A 22,195-nucleotide genomic window follows, 5' to 3' on the forward strand; every position below is an offset into this window, starting at 1 on the left:
CACCATGTTGGTCAGGCTACCTGATCAAATGATCTGCCTACCTTGGCCTCCCAAAGTGCTGGGATTACAGGAGTGAGCCACCATGCCGGGCCACATTTCCTAGGTTTTTATCTAACTGCAATCTTGGAGTATGTGCTTTTTGGGGGGTATGGGTTAGTCTGGCTTCTTTCATCATCATCATCATCATTTTTTTTTTTAATTTTTATTTTGTTTTAGAGAGGATCTTGCTGTGTTATACAGGCTGCTCTTGAATTCCTGGTCTCAAGCGATCCTCCTGCCTCAGCCTCCCAAAGCACTGGTATTATAGACATGAGCCACACACGTCTGGCCATCATAATTATTTTGAGAACCGTCTTTGTTGTTGGGAGTTTTGATAGTTTATTCCTTTTTAATTACTCAGCGGTATTCCATTGTGTAGATATATAATAATTTGTTTACACATTCACCAATTGATGGACATTTGGTTTGTTCTTATTTTTACAATACTCATTCTCACATTGCTTTGTTCTTCTCTAGCTTATTTTAATTAAAAACGTTTTTCTTTTTTCATTTTTTTGAGACTGGGTCCCACTCTCAGGCTGGAGTGCAGTGGTATGATCTCAGCTCGCTGCAGCCTCCATCTCCTGGGTTCAGGTGATTCTCGTGCCTCAGCCTCCTGAGTAGCTGGGGCTACAGGTGCGCACCACTGTGCCTGGCTAATTTTTTGTATCTTTAGTAGAGTTGGGTTTTTACCATGTTACCCAGACCTGTCTCAAACTCCTGGACTCAGGCAGTCCTCCCACCTTGGCCTCTCAAAGTGCTGGGATTACAAGTGTGAGCCACGGGGGCTGGCCTAACAATTTTTTTAGAAGTTTAATTATTTGGTAATGAAGCCTTCTGTATACAGTGAAACCAAGAGGTGATAGTCATAAAGCATGTGTGTATTAAAACTTCACCTTTGCTGTTATGTAGTTTATGAATTAATGTTTTATGAATGAAACATGGCTTTTAAAAAATGCAAAATGTGTGCATTGACTTTTGAGTGGATTGTTAGTTCTTGACATGTACATGTCTAATCACTTTAAGCTGTATTAAACCTCAAGTCTACTTTTTAGAGATTGAGGACAATAATTCATGCACATGAAGAAACCTATTTATTAGGTAGCAAAGTAGAGATCTATAAAGCCAACCCTATAATTTCATAAAACTCCCCTTTGTCAGGGAGATGGGGAGTACCACTTATATTTTGAGTTGATGTAAGTATATTTCTAAAGTCTTTTTGCTTCTATTATGTAAAAGCGGTTACTTGTGTTTATTTTAGTATTGACGTTTTGTGCTTGAATAAATCAGAGGTGGTTTAAAATTGGATTTGACTCATATTAATTATAGGATAATATATAGAATATGGCTATTACAATATCGTGGACATAGAAATTCATAGTTAGAAAAGATTGGATTTTTTTTTTTTTTTTTTTGCATTTAAAAATTATTCCAGACCCAGTACGGTGGCTCACGCCTGTTATTCCAACACTTTGGGAGGCCGAGGCTGGCAGATCACTTGAGATCAGGAGTTTGAGACCAGCCTTGCCAACATGGTGAAACCCTGTCTCTACTAAAAATACAAAAATTAGCTGGGCATGGTGGCACACACCTGTAATCCTAGCTACTTGGGAGGCTGAGGTGGGAGAGTTGCTTGAACCCACGAGGCAGAGGTTGCAGTGAGCCAAGATAGTGCAACTGTGCTTTAGCCTGGGTGACCAAGTGAGACTCTGTCTCAAAAAATACCTAGAAACTAAAAAATAAATAAATAAAAATTATTTTTAATTTATGTAAAATAAAATTATTCTTGGGTATGTAGTTTTCAGAGTTTTAATCAGTGCATTGAGTGTTTTGTAACCACTATCGAAATCAGCACATGGAACAGTTCCATCAGCTCCTTCCCAACTTCCCTTCTGCCACCCCTTTGTAGTACTCCTTACCCCTTCACCTTTGTCAACCAGTGATCTGTTCTCCACCATAACGGTTTTTGCTTTGAAATGATTAGATTTTAAAACTATTTTATTAATGATTATCAGAACTTTTTTTTCTATGTAAAGGTGACTGGAAAACATTAGTTATCAGAGTTCTTGGGTTACAAAGTGGATTGATCATGTGCTGTTTGCTTGTGCTCTCGTTGTTGGAATGATTCTGTTTAAGAGACTGAGCACCCACTGTGTATCAGGCACTAGGCCCCATAATTACATATCTTATCTCATGTAATCCTTACAGGAGCCATGAAATAGAAACTGTTGTTATTATCCCATTTCAGAGGTAAGAAAACCAGAGACTTAAAGGAGTTGAATAGCCTGTCTCAGGTCATACGAAGAGTCAGAATTTGAAGGGATGTGTTTTACAAGAACCTAAGGACATACACCAGGTGTGGGTGCCTATGTCTGTTTCTGACTAGGTATTAAATAAAAACTAGATTCAGGCCGGACATGGTGGGGTCACACCTGTAATCCCAGCACTTTGAGAGTCTGAGGCGAGTGGAGTGCTTGAGCTCAGGACTTAGAAAACAGCCTTGGCAATACGGCGAAACCTCATCTCTACAAAAAATACAAAAATTAGCTGGGCATGGTGGCTTACACCTGTAGTCCCAGCTACTCGGAAGGCTGAGGCAGGAGGATCACTTGAACCTGGGGAGGTTGAGGTTTCAGTGAGCCGTGATCACGCCACTGCACTGCAGCCCGGGCAACAGACCGAGACCCTGTCTCTAAACAACAACAACAATGAAAACCTACTAGATTTTGCCTATTAGTAAAGCATCCCATGCAGTGGCTGGTGGGGATTTTCTGTGGGCACAGCAGGAAGGGGAGGCTCAGATCATGGGTCAACTGACTAGGTTGAGAGTATAGAGTAACTAAAAGGTAGGACTGTTCCATGGAATTATTCTTGGTAGAGTGTCAATGTTTGACTTACATTTAGTGACAAAGGATTTTTAAAAGTTCTAATTTTTTTGTTACTTGCATTATCCTCTTTCCATTGTTGAATCTGACGTGTTTTTGTTTTTTTTGTAAACTTTGGCATTCAGAATTACCATCTGAATAATAGCAAAAACTAATTCTTTTTTACACTGAAGTTGCCTTTCAGACTTTATCTGAGTGGTCACCAGTGAGGCCTTTGCTCATTTGTCATTTTTCCTTGGTCTTTTGTTAAGTTTGTGATTCATTCCTTGATATTGGTTGTTTTGGTGATAAGATTGGTGCATGTGTTGGGAGAGGACAACAGTGAAATGATTTCTCATTCTTGAATTATAGCTGTAACTTCAGAAGTTCTAGGGCTTTGCCTTTGCTGTTTTCTGTTTCTGTTCCCATAACTAATGAAAGTTTTTTAAGATGATAGAAAGAAGCATAATAATTTCCTAGATAAAATTTGAAATCTGGAGATTAGAAACCTAAAGTTAATTTCTGGTCTATTTAATGAGAGCATTTGCTTGTGACACAGGCCAGCAACACTAGAAAGAAGACAAATGTGAATTTCAGAGTGCATTAGATTTTCCCACAGAATAATCTAGAGGGTCATTGACTTTCTTTATTAGAGTTTATCTCTGCTTTGTATTTAAATGACAGGACAACCATGTGATATTGTTTAATCTACTTCCATTCCCTCCCCAAATTAATTTTTTAAGGCTCTTAGGATCTTTCTCACTCCACTAAAAACACACATGTAATCATATTTTTGGTAGGTCATACCCTATCAAAGTCTCCTCTTTGTGAAAGAATGCTTGTTTTCAGGCCTGAGAGAGTGGACTCAAGAATGCACAATAGAAGATGAGGCCTCATTTGTAAGTTATAATATACTCTAACTTAGCATACTTATGTAAATTATATACTTTCAGATATTTGGAAAATTGATCTTTTTGGGTTGTCCTACACTTCTTAAAAACAGGCAACAAAATAAAAATGCCACTGAATTTAGACTTGAATTGCCAGCTCTGGTAGCAAAGGCTTTTTAACATTTATTCCGTAAACCTGGTCACTGAGCTTGTTGCATCCTCCTGAAAGCAACTTTGAGGGCCTAGGAAAATAATCATTGAAGATGCATTGTTGCTTTTTTTGTGTGTGTGTGCACACTTGCTTTTTAATGATCAGTAAAAAAAATTTAGAAAAGCCTCAGGATGTTCCTTGATTTAAAACTTAATTAAGATAGAAGCTAATAATATCTTTTCCATTTAAATGAATGTTAAAATGCCAGTATTTTAAAGACAAAGAAATTTATGCACCAAAAACATCATCTTTGTGGTATAAACTTCAACCATACCTCTAATCTGTTGCCCATTATTTTCAATATGAAACACTAGGATCTTCTGGGTATGTGTTTATATGAATTACAACTCTCAGCTTTGGCTGTATGATTATATATAACTGAAGTGTTATTTATTTGGTGAAATAGGTCCAGAGTGCTTGACCTCTTTTTTGGAAGGCTTACTGTGGAATTTGGAATTTAGGGACAGTAAAGATACGTTGGATAAATAGGTACAAATCTAAAAAAAAAAAACAAAAACAAAAAACCACAGTCTGATTTAGTAACATCAATGGACCCAAGTCAGCAAACTTTTAATGCATAACTGTGCCACACCCCAGATATTAAAGAGGAGATGAATGGACCCTGTCCCTGGGAATCTTATAGTCAGGGAGAGGACCAGAGTTAGTTATAATTCAGTGGGCTAAGCGTGAGAGTAGAGGTGGTTCAGGTGTGTCCCAGAGAAGGAGCAATTCACTTGGTTCATAGAAGGCTCCAAGAAACAGGTGGCATCTGAGTTGGGTCTCAGAGGATAACTCAACTCGCTTTAGGAGAGGACATTCCACAGTGCAGCATGCGTGGGTGAAGGCAGGGAGAGCTGGAGCTGCATGTTCAAGGACATGTGCCAGGAGTTGGTTATATAGTGGCATTACAGGTGTGAAGTTGCCTGTGCTGTAAGATGGAGGTTTGGGCGGGGGCACTGATAGTGTTCGGATTTGTGTTCCTGAGCAAATCTCATGTTGAATTGTAACCCCCAGTGTTGGAGGAGGGGCCTGGTTGAAGGTGATTGTTCATGGGGGCAGATTTCCCACTTGCTGTTCTCAGGATAGTGAGTTCTCTCAAGCTCTGGTTCTTTAAAAGTGTATAGTACCTCTCTCTTCTCTCTCTTCCTCCTGCTCCGGTCATGTAGGATGTGCCTGCCTCCTTTTGCCTTCCACCATGATTGTAAGTCTCCTGAGGCCTCCCCAGCCATGCTTCCTGTAGAGCCTGGAGAACTGCGAGCCAGTTAAACCTCTTTTCTTTATAAATTACCCAGTCTCAGGTAGTTCTTTATAGCATTGCAAGAACAGACTAATACAAGCACCGACAAAAGGGCTTCTGATGCTGTGGGAAATCCCAATGAAGAGTTTTGAATAGGAGACTTATGCTCAGATACCTCTAATGTTGGGTTTGGGGATTGGGAAGTACAAGGATAGAGATTAGAGGTACTTTAAGAGGCTGTAGTTGTAGGGGTGTCCTCAGGATAACCCTTTCTTTGGGGTCTGGACCTCCTGGCATCACTACGTGTTTTAGTCTGCCTGTGCTGCCATAACAAAATACCTTAGACTGAGTAATTTATAAACAATAGGAATTTATTGCTCACAGTTCTGGAGAATGGGACGTTTAAGATCAAGGCACCAGCAGATTCACTGTCTGGTGAGGGGTTTCTTTCTTCCTTTTTTTTTGAGGTGGAGTCTTGCTCTGTCACCCAGGATGGATTGCAGTGGCACAATCTCAGCTCACTGCAACCTCTGCCTCCCGGGTTCAAGTGATTCTCCTACACCAGCCTCCTGAGTAGCTGGGATTACAGGTGTGCGCCACCATGCTCAGCTAATTTTTGTATTTTTAGTAGAGGTGGGGTTTCACCATGTTGTTCACGCTGGTCTCGAACTCCTGACCTCGTGATCCGCCTGCCTCAGCCTCCCAAAGTGCTGGGATTATAGACATGAGCCACCGCGCCTGGCCTGGGCGTGCTTTCTGCTTCAAAGATGATACCTTCTTGCTGTACCCTCACATAAGGTAGAGAGGCTGGGGAGCTTGTTTGAGCCTTTTTAAAAATAAGGGCACTGGTCCCATTCATGAGGATGGAGCCCTCATTATTTATCACTTTCCAAAGTCCCCACCGTTAATACTATTACACTGGTCATTAGGTTCCAACATATAAATTTTGGGGGATACCAACACGTAGACCATAGCACCATGTTGTGATTTTTCCTTCTCATGGGAGGCGGATGGGCCCATCCATGACTGTCATCTGTTCCATCCCAGATAACAGGCTGTGTGCATGTAGTAAGGGAAGAGAACATGTGTTCCCCACAGATTCTCCGTCAATTCTTCTGTGTTTAGATATCACAACTAATTGGGTTTTGTAAAAGAATAGTGAGGGACATGCCCCTCAGCTCCCAGAGGATATACAAGTCTCATGGTTGGATGTTGCACAGTGGTTGTCAAGGCCTAAATAACAGAAGGGATGAGAAGCTCTCCTTCCACCCCCTACTGCCTTGCCAGACCTGCAGAGACTTTGTTGGGAGGCAGGGGCACCTTACTCTGGGGACCACCTCTCCCCATTTTTCTGTTGGATTGCTTTTTCTTTTTTCTTTCTTTTTTTTTTTTTTTTTTTGAGATGGAGTTTTGCTCTTGTTGCCCAGGCTGGAGTGCAATGGCGCGATCTTGGCTCACTGCAAACTCTGCCTCCTGGGTTCAAGCAATTCTCCTGCCTCAGCCTCCCTAGTAGCTGGGATTACAGGTGTGCACCAAGACGCCTGGCTAATTTTTTTAATTTTTAGTAGAGATGGGGTTTCACCATGTTGGCCATGCTGGTCTTGAACTCCTGACCTCATGATCCGCCCGCCTCGGCCTCCCAAAGTGCTGGGATTACAGATGTGAGCCACCATGCCCAGCCGATGAGATTGCCCTTTTTTTTTTTTTTTTTTTTTTTTTTTTAGATGGAGTCTCACTCTGTCACTCAGGCTGGAGTGCAGTGGCGTGGTCTCGGCTCACTGCAACCTCTGCCTCCCGAGTTCAAGCGATTCTCCCGCCTCGGCCTCCTGAGTAGCTGGGACTACGGGCACATGCCACTAAGCCCGGCTAATTTTTTGTATTTTTAGTAGAAACAGGGTTTCACCATGTTAGCCAGGCTGGTCTTGAACTCCTGACCTCAGGTGATCTGCCCTACTTGGCCTCTGAAACTGCTGGGATTACAGGCATGAGCCACTGTGCCTGGTTGAGATTGCTTTTTTTTTTTTTTTTTTTTTTTAACTCAGCCTGTTTCCTTAAAATCCATCCAGGTTGCATGTATCAATAGTTTATTCCCTCTGCCTGAGTAATATGCCAGGGTATAAATGTACTGCAGTTTGTTTAACCATTCACACATTGAAGGATGTCAGGGTTGTTTGCAGTTTGTTTAACCATTCACACATTGAAGGATGTCAGGGTTGTTTCCAGTTTGTGGCTGTTAAGAATAAAGTTACTATGATGGCCGGATGCGGTGGCTCATGCCTGTAATCCCAGCACTTTGGGAGGCTGAGGTGGGTGGATCACAAGGTCAGGAGTTCAAGCCCAGCCTGGCCATGATGGTGAAACCCCGTCTCTATTAAAAACATAAAAAATTAGCCAGATGTGGTGGCAGGCACCTGTAATCCCAGCTACTTGGGAGGCTGAGGCAAGAGAATCGCTTGAACTCAGAGGGCAGAGGTTGCAGTGAGCCGAGATTGGGCCACTGCACTACAGCCTGGGCAACAGAGTGCGACTCTGTCTCAAAAAAAAAAAAAAAAGTTACTATGAACATTTTTGAACAAGTTTTTACGTGAGCCTAAGTTCTCATTTCTCTGGGATAAATTCTGAGGAGAGCAATTTTTGGATTGTAGGTAAGTGCATGTTTAGATTGATAAGAAACTTCCAGTCACTTTTCCTGAGTGGCTATACCACTTTTACAGCCCCACCAGTGATATATGAGAGATCTATTTTCTCTGCACCCTCACCAGCATTTGGTGTTATTGTTTTTTATTTGTCTTTCTGGTAGATATGTAGTGATATCTCATTGTGGTTTTATTTTACATTTTCCCATGGCTAATGTCGAATATCTTTTCATATGCTTTTTTACCATCTGTATACCCTTCTTGGTGAGATATCTGTTTGTCATTTGCCCATTTTCTGATTGGACTGTTACTTTTTACTATTGAATTTTGAGACTATGTATTCTAGATAGAAATCCTTTGTTAGATATGGATTGCAAATATTTTTCTCCCAGTTTTAGAAAAGTTTTAATTTCAATACGGCCAAAGCTGTCATTCTTTTTCTTTATGGTTTACATTTTCTCTGTCTAGTTAAAAAACTCCTTTATGATTTTGAGTTCATAAAAATATCCTCTGAAAGGTTTTAGTTTCGCACCTTTGAGTTTTTAACCCATCTGTAATTGATTTTTGAGTCTTGTATGAGATAGAGTCCAATTTAATTTTTTCTCAAATAGATATGAGCAGTTGTTTGATCACAGTTTATTGAATGAGTCATCTCTTCATTTCCCACTAATTTCACAGTGCTGCTCCCAGCATGCATCAGTTTCATAAATGCATGCATTGGTTTCTGGTGTGTGGAGTCTGCCCCCTCTGCCTGTTTGTCTGCCCGTTTGCCAGTACGTTAGTTTTTTTACCTTGCATTGTAGTAGTTTTGCAAGCTCCATCTTTTGTTTTTTTCTTCCTTTTCTAGAAGTGTCTTGATCTTTTTTAGTCTTTCTCAGTTTCCCTGTTCAAGTTTGTGTTTGGAGTTGCATTAAATTAGTAGATCAGTAAGAGGATGTCTCGTATATATTTTTTTCATTTTATTCCTAGATACTTTTTATTTGTGGGATGCTAGTTTAAATGATATTTTAAGTTCTACATTTTCTACTTGTTGCAAAGAAGTTGTTTCTACTGGTTCATCATTAAGCATTTTGTTACATTTTTGTAGATGCTTTTTTTAGATTAAGAAATTGCTTTGTATTCATAGATTTCTAATGTTATCTTTTTATTTTTTTCTGCTTCTACTGAAATGATTATGTGCCTTTTTTCTTCTTCAGTTTTTGTTTTTGTTTTTTGAGACAGGGTCTCTCTCTGTCACCCAGGCTGGAGTGCAGTGGCATAAACATGGCTCACTGCAGCCTTGAACTCCTGGGCTCAAGTGATCCTCCTGCCTCAGTTTCCCATGTAGCTGGGACCACAGGTGGGGGCTCCACACCTGGCTGATTTTTGTTTTTGTTTTTTTTTTAGAGATAGGGTCTTACTTTGTTGCCTAGGCTGGTCTCGAACTCCTGGGCTCAAGCAGTCCTCCTGCCTCAGCCTCCCAAAGTCCTGGGATTACAGGTGTGAGCCACTGAACCCAGCCTCTACTTCAGTTTTTTAATGTGATGATTTCTGTAGTGTTTAACCAACCTTGCACTCCTCAGATACCTCACTTGGTTCTGATGTTTGTTTGTTTTTAAGTAGGTTTGCTAGATTAAAATTGCTTCTAGATTATTGCTTCTATGTTCACTCATAGAATTGACTGATTTTTCATTCTTTTACTGCCTTTGTCTGGTTTTGCTATCAGTACTCCATAAAATGAGCGGTGGGATGATTTCCTTCTTACTCTTTTCTCTGGAAGAATTTGTATACTGGCATTATTTGAACCCTGAACTACTGTTGATTTTTGGATTCTAGAGGTTTAAAAATGGAATAGACTATAGCGGTCAACCTTTCCAACTCCACTGTTTTTTTGAGGTGGAAAGAATTAAATGCTGAGGCTTAAATCCAAGGGACACTTTGCACTGTACCATGACCCAGTGATTTCATCATTATAGAAACCCTAATCCTGAAGTAGAGGTAATAGTCATTTTATTATGTAAAACAGATGGCTCAAAGCCTTCGCACACCGAAGTCCATGCAAATCCATGTAAGAGTGGCTTGGAAAACGTCACATTAGTCTTAGTCTCTTAGTTTTCTAGGCCCATCTGATTAAGAATGGAGTTAAGAAAGGGACTCAGGCACTCTGACAGCTCTGGGATCACCTGCGAGAGCAGGCAGACGACCCCGCTGGCCTACTGTTGAGCAGTTTTGAGTAGGAGCTAGCAGCTCACAGGGGCAGTGATGTGTTTATTGCCCAGTGTGATGATAACTTTAATTGGGAATATCAGATAAATATTCAATATATGGTATTTTTATGAACATTAATAAAGATTCAGTATATTTTTGGAAAATTTCCCTAAAAACAGAAAAAAAATAAAAAGGTTATATGCATAAGTGACTCAGCTCCAATTATCTGGAACATTTTTTTCACCCAGCAGGCTTTTCTTGAGTACCCTCTAGTGTTAGGTATTGCTCTGAGGGCTGCTCACATATGAGTGTGTACTCCTTCCACCATGGATAAGTATGATTTTACCATATTTGGAACTTAGCAGATTGGCTCAGTTCATTTCAGATTTCAATTCACCGTTTAATTCATCCCCAGCACATGCCTAGTGCTGTCATAAACCAAAGAAAAGATGGTTTCTTTATCTGAAATGACTTTAGCAAATATGCAAGCTCAAGGTCTATGCAACTGACTGTCCAGATGTGTTATGGGCTTTATCTTGGTAGAATTCATTTATTTATATTTTGTCTATGAAGGGTGCCATATTATGTAGCATAGTGATAAACTAATTCAAACTTCATTTTCATTAACTATAGAGTTTCTTTCTTTCTTTGATTAACAGGAGAGGACCACTACACATGTAGCTTCATTTGAGGTCATACTCTGTGTTGGGAACTTGGACCTTGGCGTGAGGCAGAGGGAGGAAGGTCACACCTACCCTGACAGCCCAATTAGTCACTGACTTTGGCAATTCTACAGGTGACAGATGGTGCTAGTTTGCCCTCAGTGGACCTGACAAGACTCTATCTAGCGCTTGGTTAGGCCATCAGCTATGAGATGCTGGCCTGGTCCCATAAGTTCTCATTAGGGGAATAGATGGCAAGGCTGGGAGTAGAGGGTCTGTAAGATCTATTTTAGCCCTAAAATTGTGACTTTTTGAATTTCCAAACATTGTGGAAACAAGTGAAAAAGTTACATAACTTGAGGCAGAGTGTGTTATGATATTAAAAACAGACTAAAATATTCAGAATATAGATTTCATTCTTCCCAGGTAGCCTATTTTACATTGTCAGACCATATTATTTTATATAAAAAATACATGCTTTTCAGTTCCAGATCCCTAGAGATCATTTTTTTGATATTGGACTTTGATGATACTCTTTGAAAAATTCAGAATCTACATCATAAATGTAGCTGTTCTTGTTTTATTGAGAAAAGTAAAAAAAAACCCCACAAAAACAAAACCTTATTGTGAGTTGAAAATGTGAAAATGTAACTGTATTAGTAATATTAGCCATCACAGTAACCTCACTGTATTATGGCTCATTTATGATCTATCCAAGGCAGATATGATGTGAAAGCCTTGCCTTGGCCTTCCACGTGGTCTGTCTGTCCTTCAGGAAAAGAAGTACATGTGGGAAAACTGGTGTGTAATTAAAAAACAATTGGATCACACATTTTTTTACCTGTGATGGTTACTTATTGACAAAACTGTCCCCTTTTTCCTGGTTCCATGTCTAGCTGATCCACTTGAGTATTCTTTTTAAGTACCCTCATCTAGGGACTTCCTTAATTCTTAGCAAGATTATTCAAGCCTGATTTAATGTATTTAAGGTGACTGATTTTATGTTTATTAGACAAAAATAATGTAATTTTAAAAAATTCATATAAAGTTTTCAGGACAACCTTTATATACATTGTTTTTAAACATGTGCCTGATTTCCCAGGAACTTGCTTTTTTTCCACTTACACTTGCGTCTAAATGGGCTTGCTAAGATAAACATCATTAAATATTTTTCTAAGTCATGTGCATTATGTTATTTAGAGAATGGAAATGAATACTTAACATGACGTAGGGTTTGGATAAAGATATTTTTGTCCATTTAAAAAATTAGGATCTCATCACATAGGAGGCAAACATTAAAAAATTAAAAATTAAAATCAAAGGGTACCAATTTCTAAAAAATCACCGTTGACTGAGTAATAATAATTATCAGTACTCATCGAAGGCCTAGTGGTTTTTTTGTTTGTTTTGAGACGGAGTCTCGCTCTGTCGCCCAGGCTGGAGGACAATGGTGCGATCTCGGCTCACTGCAAGCTCCGCCTCCCGGGTTCACGCCATTCTCCTGCCTCAGCCTCCTGAGTAGCTGGGACTACAGGTGCCCGCCACTACGCCCGGCTAATTTTTTGGGGTTTTTAGTAGAGACGGGGTTTCACCGTGTTAGCCAGGATGGTCTCGATCTCCTGACCTCTTGATCCGCCCTCCTCGGCCTCCCAAAGTGCTGGGATTACAGGCGTGAGCCACCGCGCCCGGCAGGCCTAGTGTTTTTGTATGTCATTTTATTTAGTCCTTTCAATAATTTTGAGTTAGGTATTATTACTCTTATTTTAGAAATAAAATATTCAGGATACAGAAATAAGTGCCCTTCTTATTTATTTTTTTGAGACAGAGTATCACTCTGTCACCCAGGCTGGAGTGCAGTAGCGTAATCTCGGCTCACTGCAATTTGCGCCTGCCGGGTTCAGGCGATTCTCCTGCCTCAGCCTTGCGAGTAGCTGGGATTACAGGCGCCCACCACCATGCCTGCCTAACTTTTGTATTTTTAGTAGAGATGGGGTTTCACCATGTTGGCCAGGCTGGTCTCGAACTTTGACCCCAAGTGATCCACCTGCGTTGGCCTCCCAAAGTGTTGGGATTACAGGTGTGAAGAACCGCGCCTGGCCGTGTTTTTCTTGTTTAAAAAAAGGCTCTCAAACTGCGCTGTCCATAATGGTGGCTACCTACAAGTGTCTATTGAGCACCTGACACATGACCAGTCCAAATTGAGATGTTCTAGAAATATAACCAATTTCAAAGTCTTGGTTAAAACAACAAGCATGTAAACATTTTTATATAGCTCACATGTTGAAATGCTAACATGTTGGCTATATCAGGTTAAATAAAATAGATTGGCCAGGCGCGGTGACTCATGACTGTAATCCCAGCACTTTGGGAGGCCGAGGCGGGTGAATCATGAGGTCAGGAGTTCGAGAACAGCTTGGCCAATATGGTGAAACCCCGTCTCCACTAAAAATACAAAAAATTAGTTGGGCATAGTGACGGGCGCCTGTAATCCCAGCTACTCGGGAGGCTGAGGCAGGGGAATCGCTTGAATCCAGGAGGTGGAAGTTGCAGTGAGCCAAGATCATGCCACTACACTCCAGCCCTGGTGACAGAGTGAGACACCGTCTCAAAAACATAAAATAAAATAAAATAGATTATTCAAATTAACTTTATCTGTTTCTGTTTACTTTTTTAAAAATGCAACTACTAGGAAACTTAAAATTACATTTGTGGCTTGCATTATATTTCTTTTGGAAGAGCTGTTCTAAAAATTTCAACAGGCAAATAGTTCCATGCTCAAGGCTTGTGAATTATGGTGTCCTCCTCAACCCCTTTCCTCCATCCTTGTGAGCTCTCTTCACCTTGTTCTTCAGTTTGGGGCAGAGTTTAGTACTTAAGAATTGGATCCAGGCAGGGTGTGGTGGCTCCCACGTATAATCCCAGCACTTTGGGAGGCTGAGGCTGGTGGATTGCTTGAGCTCAGGAGATGAAGACCAGCGTGGGCAAGATGGTGAAGCCCCATCTCTATAAAAAATATAAAAATAGGCTGGGCGCAGTGGCTCATGCCTGTAATCCCAGCACTTTGGGAGGCCGAGATGGGCGGATCACCTGAGGTCAGGAATTCAAGACCAGCCTGACCAATATGATGAAACTCTGTCTCTGCTAAAAATACATAAATCAGCTGGGCGTGGTGGCATGCATCTGTAATCCCGGCTACTCGGGAAGCTGAGACAGGAGAATCGCTTGAACCCAGGAGACAGAGGTTGCAGTGAGCTGAGATCACGCTATTGCACTCCAGCCTGGACAACAAGAGCGAAACTGTCTCAAAAAAAAAAAAATATATATATATATATATATGTAAATTAGCTGGGCTTGGTGGCATAAACCTATAATCCCAGCTACTCAGGAGGCTGAGGCAGGAGGATCGCTTCAGTCCAGGAAGTGGAGGTTGCTGTGAGCCTAGATTGAGCCACTGCACTTCAGTCTGGTTGACAAAGTGAGACTCTATCTCAGAAAATAAATAAATAAATAACGTAAAAAAATTTTATTAAAAAAAAGAATTGGATCCAGATCACTAAATTACTGTCTGTATTTTTGCTTTATTATAGCTATTGTGGTTGTTACTGTTTTTACTGGTCTGCTTTGTTTCTGAAACATTCCATCACCATTAGAGATCTTTTGCTCTGTTTAACCTCTATGCCCTCACCATATTTATACACACACATTCCCTATTTTTCTAATATCATCGTAAGCATAATATTGTTTAGGTCAGGATTCAATGTTTGCTATTATAACTAAAAATGCTAGTCATAACTGAGCTGTGTATTAAGCACTCTTTTTATTTACTGCAGTTTTTGTTTATCATGGAATCAGTCATTGCCTTGTTATTCTTCTGCTGTTTAGCTTTCCATGTACCTGTCCTAATTCAATCTCTATATTCTCCACGAGTTGTCTAAAACTCATCCGTGTGTGTGTGTGTGTGTGTGTGTGTGTGTGTGTAGATCTTCCTGGATGTGCCTCTCCCCTGCGGCCTGCTCTGGTCTGCACCTGCGCTTCTCCTGTGGTCTACCCACAGCTCTCATGGAGGCCTCCTTTCACCAGATCCTCAGCTTTGCTCTGCCTTTCTCCTGTCTCACCCTTCCTGTTTCCTCTTTCTTGCTTAATTTCCTCATTTTGGTGAAGCACATCTTTAGTAGCTTCCTGAGAAAAAATACATGAAACAGTTTTATAAGAGCTTGCATGTCTAAGAATTTTTTTTCTTCCCTGAAGTTTAAATCCAATTTGAGGTTGGAAACAATTTTCTTCAGAATTTTGAAGATATTTCTCCATTTCTTTGGGCGGTTTGGAACCAATTCTGACTCCTGATCCTTTGTGTTCTCCACCTCCTACTACCCCCCAACACACTTAAAAAAATTTTTTTTTTTATCCCCAATGCCTAAAATTTCACTGGGATAGATGCTCTAATATGGGTCAGTCTCCATACTAATTTTCATGTGTTTGACCTCCTATATTGGTCTTTTAATTTTAATTTATTGTCTCTTTTCATTTTTTAAATTTTTGCTGAAGTTTCTGAGAGATTTCATCAGCTTTATCTTTCAACCATTCTATTAAGTTTTTAAAATTCAACTATCATTGTTTTAGTTTGTTGTCTTCTGATAGTTCTCTTTTTTTGTTGCTGTCATTTTTTGCTTTATGGCTGCAGTATCTGCAATCTCCCTAATGATAATTCTTAAAAAATGTTTTCTTCTCCCTCCATACTTTGTTTCAGCCAAACAGGTTTTTTTCTGTATTTCGTTTTCTTTCATAATTTAATCTTGCCTTAGGTGGTAGGTGATTCCTGCTTGTTTACTTGTATTTGAGAGTGGGACATTAAAAGATGACTAGAATCTCTGCATATGGGTATGGGGCTTATGGATGTGGACTTCACTTAAGAGCCATCTGTTTAGGCTGTTCCCCAAGGAACCCCTATGTCAGTATTTTTAGACACTGTCTTTTAGGTTAGTCCAATTCTCTGAACAGGGAGGTTTCAGTCTGCAGTCTGGAGAGTGTGGGCAGGGTAGAGAGGCATGCAGGCAGAGGAAGGTCTCTGTTTGTGTTCCCTAATGTCTCTTTGTTCAGAAGACTCCACCTTCTACTGTGCCTGGTGTTTTCCGGACTAGAGATCCTCTGTCTTACCCTCTCCAGGTTTACTCCAGGTTTCTGCCAGGGTGAGAAAAAGCAGTTGCCTGGCTGAGCACAGTAAAGGGGAATATTTACCTTTTTATTGCCAAATAATATTCTGTTGTATGATATATCACATTTTATTTATCTGTTCATTAGTTGATGGACATTTGGGTTGTTTCCATTTTTTGACTATTATTAGTAGTACTTCTGTAAGCATTCCTGTATACTTTTTTTGTATGGAGTTATTATTTTTTTTCTTGGATATATCCTTAGGAATGGAAATGCTGGGTCATGTGGCAACTCTTTAAATTTTGAAATGCTATCAAACTATTGTGCAAAGTGGCTACATTTTACATTCCTACCATCAATGTATGAGAGTTCCAGTTTATTCACATCCTTGCCAACATCTGTTATTATTTGTCATTTTGATTTTAGCTATTTATCTTAATGGGTATAAAGTAATATCTCATTGTGGTTTTGACTTGCATTTATTTGATGGCTAATGATGTTAAGCATCTTTTCATGTGCTTATTGGTCATTTGTATATCTTCTTTGAAGGAATGTCTATTCAAATTCTTTGCTTATTTTTAAATTATTTGTCCTCTTATTGAGTTGAGTTCTTTATATATTCTGGACATGAGTCCTTCATCAGATGTATGATTTGCAGATTTTTTTTTCTATTCTGTGCATTATCTTTTTACTTTCTTGGTTTGAAGTATAAAAGTTTTTAATTTTGATAAAATCTAATTTACTAATTGTGTTTGTCACTTCTGTTTTGGTATCATATCTAAGAAACTGTTGCCTAATGAAAGGTCACAAAAATTTATGCCTTTGTTTTTTCCTAAGATTTTTATAGTTTTAGCTCTTATATTTAGGTCTATGATCCATTTTGATTTAACTTTTTGTGTATAGTGTGATGTAGCAATCTAACTTTATTATTTGGCAGATGGATACTCAGTTGTTCTAGAACCATTTGTTGAAAAAACTATTTTCCCATCAAGTTATCTTAGTACCCTTGTTGAAAATCAATTGAACATAAATTTAAGGATCTATTTCTATCAATTTTATTCCAATTGACCTGTATGTCTTTTATGTATGTATGTATGTATGTATGTATGTATGTATGTATGTATGTATTTATTTATTTTGAGACAGAGTCTCACTCTGTCCCCCAGGTTAGAGTGCAGTGGCGCAATCTTGCCACACTGCAACCTCTGCCTCCTGGTTTCAAATGATTCTCGTGCTTCAGCCTTCCCAGTAGTTGGGATTACAGGTGCACATCACCACGCCTAAAAAAGATACAATTTTTTGTATTTTTAGTAGAGACAGGGTTTCACCATGTTGGCCAGGGTTGTCTTGAACTCCTGGCCTCAAGTGATTTGCTAGCCTCGGCCTCCCAAAGTGCTGGGATTACAGGTGTGAGCCACCGCACCTGGCCTATATGTCTGTTCTTATGCTAGTGTAGGTTGAGCATCCCTAATATGAAAATCCAAAATATGAAATCCTCCAAAGTCTGAAACTTTCTGAATGCCAACATGATGCCACAAGTACAAAATTCCACACCTGACTTCACATGACAGTCTGTAGTCAAAATGAAGTCAAAACTTTGTTTCATGCACAAAATCATAAAAATATATAAAATTCAGGCTATCTGTATAAGGTATATATGAAACATAAGTGAATTTTGTGTTTAGATTTGGATCTCATCCCCAGGATATCTCATCATGTATGTGCAAATATTCCAAAATCTGAAAAAATTCTACATCTGAAGCACTTCTGGTCCTAAGCATTTCTGATAAGGGATACTCAGCCTGTACCATACTGTTTTGATTGTTGTGATGTTGTAGTAAGCTTTTATTTATTTATTTATTTTATTTTATATTTTTTCAGATGGAGTCTTGCCCTGTCACCCAGGGTGGAGTGCAGTGGCATGATTTTGGCTCACTGCAACCTCTGCCTCTCAGGTTCAAGCGATTCTCCTGCCTCAGCCTCCTGAGTAGCTGGGATTACAGGTGCATGCCACCATGCCCAGCTAATTTTTGTATTTTTAGTAGAGACGGGGTTTCACCATGTTGGCCAGGCTGGTCTCGAACTCCTGACCTCGTGATCTGCCCGCCTCGGCCTCCCAAAGTGCTGAGATTAACAGGCGTGAGCCACTGCGTCCAGCTGTAATAAGCTTTTAAATTGAGAAGGCTGAGTTCTCCAATTTGATTCTTCTTTTTCAGTATTGTTTTTGTTACTCCAGATCTCTTGCATTTTCATATACATTTTAGGATAAACTTGTTAATTTCTATAAAGAAGTCAGCTGGGATTTTGATAGGGATTACGTTGAATCTGAGAACAATTTGGGAATATTGCTATATTAACCGCATTAAGTCTTACAATCCATGAACACGGGTTATCTTTCCACTTAAGTCTTTAATTTCTTTCAATTGTATTTTATGACTTTTGGTGTACAAATCTTGTACTTTTGTTATGCTTATTCCTAAGTATTCTTTTTCATGTTATTATGAATGGAATTTTTCTTTAAATTTTATTTTAGGACTATTCATTGTTGATATGTAGCAATACAGTAGATTTAAAAATATTTATCATATATCCTACAACCTTGCTGAACTTATTAATTCTAGTAGTTTTTTGATGATTTGTTAGGGTTTTCTATATATGAGAACATGTTGTTTATGAATAGACAGTTTATTTCTTTCTTTCTAATCTGGATGCTTTTTATTTCTTTTTCTTGCCTAATTGCCTTAGTTAGAACCTTAGTACAATGATGAAAAGAAGTGGCAAGAGCAGAAGTTTCATGTAAAGACATGTCTCTCATCTTAAGGGAGAAAACATTTAGTCTTCATCATTAAGTATGATTTTAGCACTTGGTTTTTCCTAAATGTCTTTTATCAGGTTGAGATAGTCCCTTCTATTCCTATTGTGTTGGCTTTTTTTTGTTTTTAATTAAAAAAGCATTTTGGGTTTTTTTTTTTTTTTTTGTATTTGGGATGATTATGTGCATTTTTTCTGTTATTCTATTAATAGAGTGTATTATATTGGTTAATTTTCAGATCTTAAACTATCCTTGCATTCTTAGGCTACATCCAACTTGATCGTGGTGTATAATCTTTTTTACATGTTGCTATGTTTGATTTTCTAGTATTTTGTTGAGAATTTTTGTGTCTTCATAAGGGACATTAATGTGTGGTTTTCTTGTGATGTCTCTCTCTGGTATTGGTATCAGGATGATACTGGCTTCAGAATTATTTGAGAAATTTTTCTTATGCTTCTGTTTTTTTAAAGAGTTTATGAGGGATTGGTTTAAATTATTCTGTACACATTTGGTAGAATATAGCAGGAAAGCCATCTGAGCCTGTGCTTTTCTCTCTTTTTTTTTTTTTCTGTAGAGATGAGGTCTTGCTGTGTTGCCTAGTTTGGTCTCGAACTCCTGAGCTCAAGTGAGTCTCCCACTTTGGCCTCCCAAAGTGCTGGGATTATAGGTGTGAGCCACCATGCCTGGCCAGGGCCTGTCCTTTTATTTGCAAGCAGTGCTTAAATTACTAATTTAATATAGTATTTTGGTTAAGGGCAATTATAAGTGAACATTCATCTCATAAATACCCATTGATATTTTACTATTCAGCCCATCTTTTTCCTGTATAATATCCAAATAAAAAGAAATTTTAATATACCTAATTGTAACTTTTTTTTCTTAAAGGTCTGTAGTTACTGTGGAATCAATAAGCCATGGCATCTAAGAAATTTGCTGTTAAAGTAAGTAATGTTTAATAGCTTTTTAAAAAGAGGCTAATCACTTTCTAATATAACTGAGCTCTGTGTTAATTGAAAATCGAGGTTCCTAACTTTCTGCTTTTTACACTTGGGACTCTGCAAAAATTTTTTTTTTCCTTCAGCTTTTAAGTTCTGGGGCATGTGTGCAGGATGCGCAGGTTTGTTATATAGGTAAACATGTGCCACAGTGGTTTGTTGCACAGATCATCCCATGACTTAGGTATTAAGCCCTGTGTCCAGTAGCTATTCTTCCTGATGTTCTCCCTCCCCCTTCCCCCACAACAGGTCCCAGTGTGTGCTGTTTCCCCCCATGTGTCTATGTGTTCTCATTCAGCTCCCACTTATAAGTTAGACTATGCAGTATTTGGTTTTCTGTTCTTGCATTAGTTTGTTGAGGATAATGCCTTCCAGCTCCATCCACGTCCCTGCAAAGGACATGATTTTGTTCCTTTTTATGGCTGCTTAGTATTCCATGGTGTATATGTACCACATTTTCTTTATCCGTTTTTTCACTGATGGGCATTTAGGTTGATTCCATGTCTTTGCTATTGTGAATAGTGTTGCAATGAACATACGCATGCATGTTTCTTTATAATAGAATGATTTATATCTTGGGAGGTATATACCCGGTAATGGGATTGCTGGGTCAAATGGCATATCTGCCTCTAGATCTTTAGGGAATCGCCACACTGTCTTCCATAATAGTTGAACTAATTTACACTCCCACCAACAGTGTAAAAATATTCCTTTTTCTCCGCAATCTCACCAGCATTTGTTGTTTCCTGACTTTTTAATAATCGCCATTCTCACTGGCGTGAGATGGTATTGCATTGTTTTGGATTTGCATTTCTTTAGTGATCAGTGATGTTGAGCTTTTTTTCATATATTTGCTGGCTACATGAATGTCCTTTTTTCAGAAGAGTCTATTTACGTCCTTTGCCTACTTTTTAATGGCGTCATTTGTTTTTTTTCTTGTAAGTTTGTTTAAGTTCCTTGTAGACTCTGGATATTAGACCTTTGTCAAATGGATAGCTTGCAAATATTTTCTCCCATTCTGTAGGTTGTCTGTTCACTGTGATGATAGTTTCTTCTGCTGTGCAGAAGCTCTTTAGTTTAGTTTGATCCCACTTGTCAATTTTTGCTTTTGTTGCAATTGCTTTTGGTGTTTTGGGGACTCTGACAATTTTAAGTAGGCATATTGAAAATTTATATTTTGAGAATGAGACGGCGGAGAAAATGTTCATATGGTTATGAGGCATTCCTTGCTTCATCTTTTAAAGATGCTTTTTGGTCATCACTTGGTCTTTACTGTTAAAAATTATCATTCATATTTCGTGTCCATGGCATGATTTCTCATTATGTCAAAGCAGATAAAAGGTTGAAGCAAAAGAAGTAATCGGCAAATTCTCTACCTGGGTAAATGCCAGGAGAGTTCTCTTGCCTGGTTGCCCTCTTTCATTTTCCTCTTATAAATGTCCCTCGTTTGTTCCTTGATGGCTGGGGTTGAGACCTTCTCAGGTGTGGATAGATGGGAGGCTCCTGTGTGAGGGATAGTGGGAAGGGAGAAGAGAAGAACTGATGATGAGTGCAAGATCTTGGAGATGCTTTCATATATGTTGGTGTTTCTTTAGGACATTTTCTGTATGCTAGTGTTACCATAAGTGCAAGTTCAAAACATCAAAATATAAATTACAATAGCTAGTTGGCCAGATTAGATACTATGTAATATTATAGCTCTGTCTTATTTTTAACCAAGTCAGTGCTTATTTAGATTTACTAACATATTTATAAATTTCATTGCTTTCAGTTGTTTTTTTGTATCCATATATATATTCTTTAGTATTTCTTTCTGTGAAGGCATATAAGTGATGAACTTTCACTATTTGTGTGTCTAAAAATGTATTTGGTCTCACCCTAGAAAGATATTTGGTTGGTTTTAGAGTTCTAGGTTGAGCATTATTTTCCAACAACAGTTTAAAGATAATTTTTAATTTTCTTCTGGCATCTTTTATTACTACTGAGAAATGTTTTCATTATGTATTGATGCTTAAATCCACCTTAAAACTTAGTGGCTTGAAACATGAACCATTTTATAATCTCTCCTGATTCTGTAGGTTGCCTAGCATCAATTGAGTAATTTTTCCTTTTGACGTTGGTTGGGGCTGCAGTTCTACTTAGGGACTCAACTTAGGTGGAAAATGAAAGATGGCATACTCAGTGGCAGTTGATGCTGGCTTTGGTTGGAATCATTGCTGGATCTGTTAATTGTCATCCTTTAGTTCTCATCCACATGCCTGTTCTGTGTGGCTTGGGCATCTAGCCCGGTGGCTGAGTTTTGAGGGGTAGCATCTTAAGACTTGCACAATGAAAGAGGTATAATTTGTCAGTCCTCTGAAGGCCTAGATGCAGACATCTCAGATGCCACTTCTGTGGACTTCCATTGATCAGAGCATTCACAGGGTCAGCCTAGAGTCAGGGGAAGCTGCACTCTTGACTTGAGAAGCAGTATTTTCTCACAGGGATTGGGAGAATTGTTGGGGTGCATCT

The 22,195-nt window shown here is 39.0% G+C and overlaps 1 protein-coding gene across 1 annotated transcript in view; it reads left to right on the top strand.

The window, feature by feature from the left end:
- The window catches only part of SLX4IP (SLX4 interacting protein), a 191,870-nt gene that overhangs the window by 3,496 nt on the left and 166,179 nt on the right, over positions 1-22,195 (top strand). The window contains exon 2 of the mRNA XM_004061815.5: positions 19,575-19,630. Coding sequence (XP_004061863.3) covers positions 19,604-19,630 — 27 coding nt within the window. The 5' untranslated portion in view covers positions 19,575-19,603. The remainder of the gene's footprint in view (positions 1-19,574; positions 19,631-22,195) is intronic.

Source organism: Gorilla gorilla, chromosome 21, assembly GCF_029281585.2.
Source record: "Gorilla gorilla gorilla isolate KB3781 chromosome 21, NHGRI_mGorGor1-v2.1_pri, whole genome shotgun sequence".
NCBI classification, from domain to species: domain Eukaryota; kingdom Metazoa; phylum Chordata; class Mammalia; order Primates; family Hominidae; genus Gorilla; species Gorilla gorilla.